Genomic DNA, 12,317 nt, shown 5'->3' with positions numbered 1-12,317 from the left:
GACACAGCTGATCTGCGGAGCGACAGCGTCTGTGAGGAGAGAAGAGGGGATTGTCTCACAGATGACGTATACTCCACCGAAGGAAAAACTAGATGGTATATACACTCACCACGAGCAAAAGCTAAAGCTGTAGTATATAGAAGACGCGAATCGGCAAAGGGAGTTGGAGATCGGAGGTTCGACGAGAATAAACAGGGAGAGCAAAGAGGGGAAAGCAATGATGGATGAAATGTCAAAGCAGCTTGTTGGGCAAGACCCCAGTCGAGAGTTTGGGGTGACTGAGGGGAAGGAGAAGAGCTGCCAGAAGAAGCTTCCCGGGGAGTCACGAGTCAGATGACAGCGAAGTTACCCGACTGACTGCGAGCTTGCCTGGTTCCTGATGATAGAGGAAGCCAAGAGGATACTGAGTTTATTCGAGTAGTAGGAGAGTCGGGGAGCAAGAGCAAGTATTATATCTGTCAAGTCATAGAAACCGAGCAAGGGTTCCGAACAACCGATGTACGTCCGCAGACTGAACGTCAGAAGGGGAGGTCTGAGAGCTTTGAAAAGGCACGGAAGATAGACACGGGTTGGAGGTATAGGCATACATGGGGCTATGGCATGGCTATGGCTATGATACTACCTCTGCGTATAGTCCATATGATTCTGGCGAAACTGCTGCGATCTTCGCTGGAAAGGTATCTCCACATCATCAGGCTTAATCGTGGATACCAAGGATGCTATCCTGCTATTGCCATGGAGAGTGTACTATCAGCACGTTTCTGATTCGACCATTTCAGCTCATGTCACACCACTAAGGCCTCGGGTAGTCTACGATCACTCTAGCCAAGTACACGTTTGGTACCATTGTCTATTATTGTCATGGACGTTTTGAAAGCTGTAAGATGCTTGACGCCGCAGCGAACTTGTAAAATGCGGGGTAAGTATGGCTTGTAGTTGTGGGATCACACTATCATCGCATCCTCATCGCATTCTACAAGATTTCTGATTATAGCTCCTATAAGACAAGCAGAATCTGTTCTCATTCTGATCAGGCAATATAATTGCCCAATCCATCCACGTTGCAGTCTACAGAGTCTAATGAAACTCAGTATGCATCGCATACATACACTCCACGTCATGGACCGGAGCGGGGCGCTGGTAATCTTACACTATGACGGTCAAACCAGTACGACCCACAAACCTGCCTTAGGGAAGTACACTATTCCGCTTTTGGTTCCACGAGAACCACCCGGGAATCCGTGCTGTTTCCCGACGCATCCCGATAGCCAGTTGCTAGATGGACTAACGGACTGTCGAGTTCAGGACAGAGTCCTCGACAATAAGACGCAGGCTAGCTAGCTCGGCTGAGACAACGACAGCATAACCAAGGGCCGGAGGATTCGCGCAATATCTTTGAGAGTACTCCTGATTCCCAAGCGAGTGAACCTTAGACGGATCAAACGGTATACACCTCCCTCTGCCCGATATCCCGAGGATAACAGGGCCAACGCTCCGGCTATCTCACTGCAAGGATGAATATTCTTGCTAGCGCTTAATCTTATCAGGTCAAGCAAGGTGACGGACGGCTCCGCTCCACACGGCCCACGGAGAACTCATACTATGTGTCCCGTTGGCTATAGCCAGGCTCCGTTGATGCGGTCCAGGCCGGCTATTCTGCTGGCGGGCTCCAGCTAGGGAGGATGTGGTCTAGCGGTTTATTTCAGGAGTCCAGCTGCTGAATCTGTCCAGAACAGGACTCAAGAGCACTGCTAGTTGAGGATCTGGAGTATATTCTTCCGTCTGGTTTGGGTGATATCCCTGGACCCAATTGTAGGTTGGGAAATTACACAGTGTGATATCAACAAAGCAACTGAGCAAATCCATACAACACGATCAACACAGCCAACCTAGCTATCCATATGACGCCATTTATCATATCTTCACCTGAAGGCACATTGTTATTCCATCCACACGAAGCATCAGGAGTGCTGTGCTCCGGTGATTCCTCCGAATTCCGGCACTTTCACCTGAGATAGAACCCTCAGGGGCTCAAGGCACGCTGCCTGCCAGTTGACCAGATGAATGCCATGAAGATACGAGGGTAGAGCTACACTGAAACTGTTGGTCGAGCCATACAGTTAGGCAATCACGAAAGCACTTGGTCTGGAGTCAAGTACTTTCTCCGAGTATATAGTATCGAACGCACAGCATCCCTGTCCCAGATCTATACGAGTATACACTCCTATTCATTGTAGAGCGGCCTCAACGACATCGCATAAACAAACGTATCTTGGCAATTAGCATATCATCTAGAATTACCACTCACCAAAATCCCCAGTCTTCCCCAACTGCAGTAAAACCAAAACCACCATTTCTGCCACTCAGCGAAAGCACACCCAGCAGGTGCCTTTGCCTGCCACTGACAGCACCCCACCCCTCGGGTTTCCACCATAGAGAGCAAGACTACCACACCAAGCCTAACTATATCCTTCGTACTATTGCTCAGGGGTAGCCGAGACACAACCGCAGCCGGGAAAGGAACACGGGAAGACAAGCGGAATCCAACTCGGCAATTAACCAACGTCCAACTGACTGGTCAAGCACTAGACGGAAGCAGACCGCTAGGTAGATATTACCTCCACGGCTGGTCTAGTTCAGACGCAGGAAGAGCGAATTCAACGAATGGTCGATCATCGCTATAGGGGTCATCTTCTATGTGGATTTATTGTAAGACGCCATTACGCGTTACTCGGATACGTGCTTGGGTCGGTAGCATGGTTACTTATGACTGGTAAGGAGTTGCTCAAAGTCAAGGTAGGCTACGCTCATGGCTGATCTGTGTGGTTGCTTTTGCTGTTTGGGGAACCAGAATTGGCTGTTGTTACGTTCTAGATTGCTAGATACTCTCCCAGTATGGAGAACGCTCCCGTATGAGAGACCAGACCGTACAGTAATTCAGCGAGAGAAATCACTAATCCCCCCAAAGCGTCCGTTTTTTGTGGGAGCCGGACTACAGTGCTCCTGGGCATTATTTATTCGGGACCTTTCCCACTACCTCGACCTCCTTTGACTACAACTACACTGCACCGGCTACAATGACCAACTCGTTGAACTCAACTTTTGCATTCTAGATAGTACGATAAAAGGTATTATCTCCCCAAGGAGTAAGCCAATGACAGGAATCAGGGCGAAGAGGAAATAGCAAAAAAGGTTTGAGTACCCGACTTGCGTCTTGCAAGCACACACATGATCACAGAGCCAATTCATGTCCCAGAAAAATAAAGAAACGCAGCACGCCATGCAATATATCGACAAAGCAAAAGAAATGAAATGAGGTCAAACAATCTACTGGGAGGGAACGGGGCCAGCCGCAATAACCTCCTTGGTGGCTTCGTCTGCGTACTTGGAGAAGTTCTCATTGAACAGCTTGGCCAGCTTGTTGACCTCGTCGCTGAAGCTCGTCGAGGCGGTCCAGCTGTTCTTGGGGTTGAGCAGCTCAGAGGGCACACCAGGGCAGGTCTTGGGCACGTGGAGGTTGAACACGTCGTAGGTCTCATACTCCACGTTGGCGAGCTCGCCGCTGTGGATGGCGTCCAGGATGGCACGAGTGTACTTGAGAGGGCAACGCTTTCCACCAGTAGTGGCGCCGGCACCGACCCAACCGGTGTTGAGCAGCCAGGCGTTGGTCTTGTGCTCGGAGATCTTGTCAGCGAGCATGCGGGCGTAGCGCATGGGGTGCAGGGCGAGGAAGGGCTGAGCGAAGCAAGACGAGAAGGTGGCCTGGGGCTCGGTCACACCGTCTTCAGTACCGGCCATCTTGGAGGTGTAACCCGAGATGAAGTGGAACATGGTCTGCTCGGTGGTGAGCTTGGAAATGGGAGGCAGGACACCGCGGGCATCGCAAGTGAGGAGGATGATGTTCGAGGGGTGCTTGTCCGCAATGCAGGGGATCTTGGCGTTCTCGATGTATTCAATGGGGTAGGCGCAGCGGGTGTTCTCAGTCAGGGTGGCATCATCGTAGTTGACGACGCGGGTAACAGGGTCGAAGACGACGTTCTCGAGCACGGATCCGAAGCGGATGGCGTTGAAAATATCGGGCTCCTTCTCGGCGGAGAGGCCAATGCACTTGGCGTAGCAACCACCCTCGATGTTGAAGACACCGCGGTCGGTCCAGCAGTGCTCATCGTCACCAATCAGGGCACGCTTGGGGTCAGCAGACAGTGTGGTCTTGCCAGTGCCGGACAGACCGAAGAAGACTGTTACATCACCGTTCTGACCCTCGTTGGCCGAGGAGTGCAGGGTCAGGACGTTGTGCTTCACGGGCATCTCGTAGAAGAGAATGGTGAAAACACCCTTCTTCATCTCACCGGCATACTCGGTACCCAAGATAACCATCTCCTTCTCGGCAAAGTTGATAGCTACCGACGTAGCTGAGGTCATGCCTTCAGTGAAACGGTTGGCAGGGAAAGAACCGGCATTGTAGATAACGTAGTCGGGGTGGAAGTGCTCCAACTCCTCGCGGGAGGGACGGATCAGCATGTTGCGCATGAAGAGAGCATGGTAGGCGCGTGCGCAGACGACACGGACGCTGATGCGGTATCTCTCATCCCAGCCGGCATAACCATCGATAACATAGATGCGGTTACGGGTGTTGAGGTAGTCAACAGCACGTTCACGGTTGATACGCCAGACCTAACAGTAGTGGGTTAGTAATCAGCCCTATTGATATGAAATGTGATGCAATGCACGTGATCTAAGGTTGAGCCGAGGGCGGGGAATGCGGAGAAGGCTGAAGAATTGGCCATGTCCCCGAGGAGCACGAGACCACACAGATGCAGGCAAAGCTGCAGTTTTGTGTTTCACAAAGGCTGTGAAATAAATGCCTCATAAATATCCTCAAAGAGATATGAGGCATTTAAGGCATTTCCCAGAGAATGATTTGATGTCAAACCTGTGCTGCAAAAAAGCTTGACTCCTTTGGTATGCATGTGCAGGGGACCCCCCAGGAGCGCTGCAAGAAATCCACTGCAAGGGGCGACAACCGAGAAGAATGCGCGATATACTGGACTATGCGCGATTTGAAATGAAATGATATCACTTACATCAGGGGTCATAGGCTTGTTAACGGGTCCCCACCAAACGTCATTTTCTGACGACTCCTCCTTGACGATACGCTTATCAGAAGGAGAACGGCCGGTCTTGGCACCAGAGTATGCAGTCAAGGCACCACTCGATGTGATGGCGGTACCTGTTTCGTAGACGAGGGCATCTTCGTAGAGGGCAGCGACGGAGGGGTTGGCAATCTAAGACAGTTAGTACATCGCTAGGAAGGATGCAACTAGGCCTGACGGGAGTCTTACAATTGCGACACGCTCGTAGTCAATGTGGGCGTGCTCGTGGAGCTCCTCCTCGAGTTCAGTGTGGCTCTTGCCCGGTCTGGTAGAAGTACATGTTAGCGAAGGGTTGACGACTTTGTCTGTGTTGAAGTGTGGCTCAATGAGGGTAGGCAAGAAGACAAGATGGACATTGAGGGAGAGCGACAAGGGCACATGAGGGAATCCACAAGGCAGCAGAGGTAGATATGGGAAGACATACTGAACACCACCGGGGTGCAGAGCAGTGCGATTAACTGATGTGGCAACCATGTTTCTTAGAGAAGTCGAATGATAATTATTATTGCGCTGCTTTGCGACTTGTTGTTCGAAGAAATCAGAGTAGAGAGGACCAGGTTCCGGGCGGGAAGCACGGGGTATATGAATGTTCTCAGCAGGAGCCATGTTCACGATGATACAGGTCTCAAGGACAGTTTCAAGAATACTATCCGATATGCTTCTCCACAGTTCCGCGGGTGATGTCGGGGTTGAGGAACGAGTCTGCAGCAATGATGGTTAGCCGTGGAGTGAGCAAAAATGCCTCTCATAGACTGCCCGAGATGACCCGAACCCCAGATGTGGGCACGAAATGGTTACGGAACAACTGGTCGGGACCACCAACCAACAAGAGTAAAAGAAAATCAAAGACAACGTACTTAGCGCTGCAAGGAGGACTGATCGGGAAAGGGATAAATTATTCTCGATGACTCGTGGATAATGGATAATAACGGATAGATGCGTCGGGCTGAGATTCAGCGAGCGGTTGTAAGAAGGCAAAAAAGTGACGAGGCGAGAGTAATGCAGGTACTCGGTGGCAGTCCGTACGGTAGTTTAGTTAGTACTGTGTTGCGAAGATTTTCCTCAGGCTTCCAATTACGTGCAATGCAGAGTGCAGCTCTTTGACTACATTCCAGCAGCTGAACGCAGCAAATTTATTTGGAGTCTGCATGTGCAGGACCAGTCTTGGAACTATTACGGTGCCTCATACCATTCCAGCTTGTTGGCAAAGTATATTCGCTCTGCTATTTTGTGTCTCTACGCAGTACTGGAATTGAGTCCATTGACGGCCAAATGGAGTTATGACGTTAAAGATGATCTCAATAGCGGAACAGCCTGGCCTGCTGGGTTCAAGAGGCAAAAGACCAGGGGCTAATATGGCCCAGATTGCGGGGAGTGCAAAGTTATCGGCTAGTACCGTATCTTGACAAAAGACCTCTCTAGTCCTGAATAGGATAATTGGGTTGATTGTATTAACATTGCTGTTATAGAAATCGAAGTGGTCCAGAACAACGAAAGCGACAAAGCCATTCCGAAACCAACATTGAAATTCTTCTTTCCCTCGTACAGTCAGACACGACAACTTCTTCTACCAGTTTTCCATAATAATTTCGTCCAGGAAGCCGCAGAAATTGTCTCAGACCAGCCGACCAGACGGCCAGAATGAAAATCATGACGAAATCCCCGGCTGAGAGTTTGGGGTCATGATGCCAATCCTGGAAGGAGGCGATTTCCTTAGTCATCGCGTGCCGAGGGAAACCGGTTGCAGAATCCAATCACAAGCTTCGGTTTGGCATCCCAACGTCATGGGCAGAAAATATTGCCGCTTGCTCATTTTGGTTTTTGCTTTCAAGGAAACCAAATTTCAAAAGGGAACCGCCTTGGTTATCGTTGGCTCTTGAGCATGCAGCTGCAAGTACGGCGTAATTGCACCTACTAGGGTTGCCAACGAACAGTCCTTTGCTCTGACGTATCCAGAGACTCTAGCTTTTACTGACGACTTCCTCACGATTCTTCTGCTTGCTTCAGTCCCAAATGCTAGGGCAAAAACACTGAAACCGGAAATACAGCAGGAAAACACTATTTTCACACAGACAGTCCAGATGAACTGTGGAGCAGAAAATCCATAGCACCACGTGAGAAACAGATGCTTCTCTCCTATGATCGACCAAGCCTTCGGAAGACCTCGTGATGTTGTCCTCCCCTTCAGGTTAGGCTACGAAGCTGAGAATGAACTTGAGACCTACAATTCACTATTGACTTATAGAGAGTAGATGAACTTTAAGTTTAGGGTAGGAGTCCACTCTCACTCAGCTGGTCACAGCCAAGAGCTGCATAGGAAAACCTACGGAGACCGAGTCAGTGACACGAAAGCTAAGTGAGCTCCAATGGCAATGCTTGATGCATTGCTATCATTGCTACAGTTGTTCTGGCGCGTGAGCCGGGAGCCTAAGGCAGGAAGTTCTGCTGTACCCCGCATCCGCAGGACGCCTGGGCCACGCGGGCCTTCCCCGGACCTCTTAGAGAAGTCTTAGACTCTTGGGCTGTTATCTGGTGATCTAGTCAAAAAGGGTAAGATAGCTAGCTATTTGCGCCATGACAGAAACGGACATCTGCCCCTGAATTTGAGGCTGTGCTACAATGATGATAAAAATTGCAGACCTCAAATCTTTCACGAGTTGTCTTGTTTGACTGCGAGAAATTGAGCAGCTAGACCGTCGATACAGTATCTGGATAGCGTCTGCACTCATCATCGGAGAATATAGGAATACTTTGAGATTAAAAGAAGTAAAGCAAGAGTCTAGAAGTGCTCAAAGCCCCTAACTTCAAAAAAGTCGAGGTATCTATCTGTTTCGAACAAGCGGGCTGTGCAGTTGGGCAGGCATGCCAAGTGGAGACAGCCTGTTCCAAATGCGGAAGATTTAGGAAGCTATTTGATAACAAGAATCAAATTTCAGAATGTTCCCATCGAAAAATGCCTCATGTCGCACAAATAGTGCGCAATTGGTTTTTCTCTGATTTTTCGGGTCTTCGCTAACTCGTCAAGAATTATTACAGGCTTACAGCAGAGCTGAGATACTCCCAAGCTCCGACGCAATCCGATATTTCGGGATCTAAGAATAGCCTCGACCATCTATCGACTGTGAAGTCGGAGTATGATTTTTCTATCACGGGATCGAACGAATAGACTGGACTCGGCCATTCCGAGTATTTGGTGCTCGGATATCCTCTTTCTATCCTCATATTTGGCTTTTCGCACAAAATGGCGTGCAGCTCGTGACCGCAGTTCTTGTTTGGAGTCACCAGACCAGGTCGCAACAGCTCTATTCAGCTCCCTTGCTCCTTGCTCGTCTCAATCCCTACAACCGATTTCATTAATACTTTAAACAGTGTTATCCTTACAGAAAACCCAATACCCATCAGAAGGGTAAATCCACAGCTCACTCGAGAAGGCCAAGCTCCAGCAAGTTAGCAACTCTGCAGTGAAAGGAAACCCACATGTATCCCCAGCATGATCCAATAGTAGCAATGGCATCCTCCCGATCCCGAATTCCAACCGGGTTGAAGTATCCACTGAATGGAGACCTGACACGTTGGCTTTGTCTTCGGGTGACCGAGATGTCCTTCTTGCTTCATCGATTATAGAGCAGTATGCTTGCGTATATGAAGGCATAGTGATACCAAACAGATTTCCTAAACAGGCAATTTACGGAGTTTGCTGAAGATTGACTTGCATTGGAATGGCAGTGATCGATCCCTACATGTCAAAGAAGACTCTGACTCGAACATATACATCTTCTTCCCTATAATGGCCTGTTCACATACTACTCACTATCTACACAACTCCTCACTGCCTTCCGAATATATATATTCAGAGAACCTCAGCCCATCCAAAACATACATAACTAAGCAGAAATCACTATCTGCACATAGACCGGGCCTCATCCACTCCCAATTACCATAGTCACCTGCTCATGCTCACCTATATCTTCTCAGCACCTGTTAGATAAGAAACAATCAAATGCCCATTGGACAACTACAGACCAATCACCATCAGCACCCGAGGCGGGGCACTCACTGACAGCCAGCGGGGTACAAGCAAAACAAACCACTGCATCTTGCCTTCTTCTCTGATTATTCACTACCTTACCTGACTTATCTTCACCCACAAAGGTACTCAAACTATTATCGCATTCATCAACAAGGTATGTCTGCGTTTGCTGTATTGACGCTCCAAACAAGCTAACCGTCACCCGCGGGTTCAGATCTTCAGATCTATACCCCGCAACTCAAAATGGCCGGTCACAACGCTTGTCCTTCCTGCGGTGCTTCCATCTCGGGCGAGAACAAGACTTGCTCTTCTTGTGGCAAGGTACCTTATCTCTTGCAGCCTGCATGGCTGGGTGTATGGTGTACGGCTTATGGCTGACGACGATAGACTTGCCCCGTTTGAATTCCTTGAGCGATCTCGCAGGGTGGTTTGGTTTGTTTTCAGATGGGATGGGATGGGAGGGGTGGCTCCGTCGGCGCTAGATAATGCATGAACTTATGATGCACGATAGGAATGAAGTTCTCTGATGCTCATTATAATATCGTGACTCTTAATAAACTGTCTATCGTAAGAACAACGTAATAATCAAACCATATCCGTCATATCAACTGCTCGGTCGTTTTTTTGCATCGACTCTTGCGTGCAGGGCCGATCCGCACTTTCTTCACTCTGTCTTAGTATTGCCTCTGTGTCGTCGCGGGAGGATCGTCGCGTTTGCGTTTCCTCGCCCGGTGAGCGGGAAAAGCGGTTGTTCACGAGTATCGAGTGTCGCCCTGGTTCGACTGTACTGTTGTTCGGGAGGGGCTCATTCTCCGAGAGGAGGACGACTTCCACCGGGTGATCGCAGATACAGGGGACCTTGAATATCTTGTATAAAGCGTTGAGCACAGGGACGGACAGGCCGTGCACGATGATCGAAAACAGAACCAGCCAATACACAACTAAGGAACGTCAGAACACACATTTACTGTCTGTGAAAGAGAAAGAGGGAGGACCTCATACCTGGAGCGATAGCAGCAGTTAGATCGTTGATTTCTCGATCACTCTTCCCCGGGGCTGGGAATAACCGACGAGCGTATTCTGCATAAGCAATCGCACCCACGCCTGCTCACATCTGTTAGTCCAGACCTGATGCCACGGGCATCACGACTCACCAATCGGCCCGAAGTATCCCATGAACAAGGCTTCCTTCCAGTTACTGCACACCTTCGGCATGAACCGGTATCCGAGCAAGATCGCCGGCATACGACGGAAAAGCAGGATGAGGAATCCCAACACAATCAGCCGCCAGACTGTGATGCCCGTTGTGCCCGGCATATGAAATTGATCCCATGGCATCACCGCGCCGAGGTACATGAAGATACCGAAATTCAACAGCGTTTCCAGTGCCGAGTTAAAGGCGTCATGTCGGGCCTGCGACTCGGTGTGATACAGCCCGTCCCAGTTCAATGCGTTTCCGGCTACGAAACAAGCCAACGTCTCATCGGATCCGAAGCAACCGCACGTGCCGACAATGAATAACTAAATGACATCGTTAATCCTGCTCTACCACCAACTACGATAAACTTACCCCGATAGCCACAGGCATGAGGGCGAAACATTCGCCATCGATCCATCTCCTGTTGCAGTGGTGAGCGGCGGAGGTCTCGAAAGCACGTCATCCGTCACGTACCTCTTAGAAGCGATATTGAGAAGCTTGCGGCTTACGAAGCCTATGGCAGCACCATATCCCGAGCCTAATACCACCATATAGAGTACACCTTCGATGGCCCAGTGCCTCAAAGCGCGGGTAACTCCACCACCGAAACGTCCGATGTCAGCCGTGCCCAGCGAGTCCGGGATCCCCCTAGCCAAATCAAACTCTCCCAGACTGGCTGTGTTGTCAGGTGCCTCGGCGTACCGCAAAAGTGCCATAGCCAGTAGTAGGAAGGGGAAGCCAAATCCGTCATTACCCCCTGCCTCGGACGAGATGAATTCACGTAGAGGACGACGAACATAGTTGTCAGCAAAAGGGCCCTTGGCAATTGCTTGAGAGAGGATCGGATCTGTGCATGCTACACAGGAGCCGATTATGAGAGCCGAAGGCTGTTCTCGAACATCAGTAACAAATTACAACGACGGACGACAGAGGCCCACGCACAAAGGAAATACGTGGAATCATGAGCATGATGCAACCAGAGGTCGCAAGCCAGCCGATGGCAGTGAGTGGAAGTAAGCAGAGGGTCATTTCCTTGAACCGTTCCTTCAGGTATTTCCTCGGCAATTGATATCCAACTTTGACTAATTGGATGCCGATGACCAGGCGAGCCAAATCCTAGGCAAGTCAGCATACGATTACCCAGATAGAAGCACTCAAGTCCGGCAGAGCGTACGTATGTGATACCGTGGTCCCCATCGCCATTGTCGCCAGCCCATTGGGAAACCTTGAGAAACCTCGCCGCAGCCGGTCCAAAAGCGATGCCAGTCAGGAAAGCAGGCACTAATCATGATCAGCAACGATCAGATCCTCGAGAAGAGCAAACATACAAGCTTCACCCAGGTACCATCGTTGTTTGATTTTCAGCGATATGAATCCGAATAGGAGGATGTAGGTGCCTTCGATTGATGGTGAGTCAGCGACGATCACCCATTCAATTGCTTTGAAGTGTCCATACTTATTACTGCCAATACAACGTTGAAGTTATCTATATCGAGAATAGGGTGTAACATCCTTTCTCGAAATCGACCGCAAAGGACAGTCAAGGTGGGTTGACCGTAGATAGACAGAATACCCTCAACTCTGTAGACAAGTCTCGCAAGGCTTGCGCAGAGAAGCCCAGTCTGCCGAAAGCTTCATTGACCTGTTAAATCCTCAACACCGTCAAGACTCGATAGATTGGCTTTCAGAACAGATGCAGGAGCTTTGGCAGGATGGAAGCCTCCAGAACGGCTGGCAAGGGATAGGCATGGATAAGGAATCCAGCTTGAGCTCGTCATTGTTATGCATCCCTTTGTATTGTTGCCTGCTTCAAACAAGGCCCGCTGGGTAGTTGCATGCTTGAGTGGGTCATATATTGGCCCTTGCAGGACGAACTATTTGGCCATATAAAGCTTGGCTGCACGGAATGAGACTGATCGACGGGCTACGGACGGTC

At 49.8% G+C, this 12,317-nt stretch overlaps 2 protein-coding genes across 2 annotated transcripts; both read right to left on the bottom strand.

Annotated features, from left to right (window-relative positions):
• Positions 1-3,327: 3,327 nt before the first annotated feature.
• acuF (phosphoenolpyruvate carboxykinase PCK1) lies at positions 3,328-5,759 on the bottom strand (the record flags this gene model as incomplete). Its single annotated transcript, XM_043289668.1, has 4 exons — positions 3,328-4,674; positions 5,085-5,285; positions 5,343-5,418; positions 5,578-5,759. The coding sequence occupies 4 exons, from the start codon at positions 5,757-5,759 to the stop codon at positions 3,328-3,330; spliced, it is 1,806 nt and encodes a 601-aa protein (XP_043145603.1).
• A 4,009-nt stretch (positions 5,760-9,768) lies between these two features.
• Aud_004730 (putative plasma membrane antiporter) lies at positions 9,769-11,892 on the bottom strand (the record flags this gene model as incomplete). Its single annotated transcript, XM_043289667.1, has 9 exons — positions 9,769-10,124; positions 10,186-10,287; positions 10,338-10,704; positions 10,754-10,802; positions 10,856-11,268; positions 11,324-11,497; positions 11,556-11,662; positions 11,710-11,778; positions 11,838-11,892. The coding sequence occupies 9 exons, from the start codon at positions 11,890-11,892 to the stop codon at positions 9,769-9,771; spliced, it is 1,692 nt and encodes a 563-aa protein (XP_043145602.1).
• Positions 11,893-12,317: the final 425 nt, after the last annotated feature.

This window comes from Aspergillus udagawae, assembly GCF_001078395.1.
Source record: "Aspergillus udagawae IFM 46973 DNA, scaffold_3, whole genome shotgun sequence".
In the NCBI taxonomy this organism is placed as follows: domain Eukaryota; kingdom Fungi; phylum Ascomycota; class Eurotiomycetes; order Eurotiales; family Aspergillaceae; genus Aspergillus; species Aspergillus udagawae.
The sequence above is the reverse complement of the archived record's forward strand: the minus strand, read 5'-3'. Positions and strand labels throughout refer to the sequence as shown.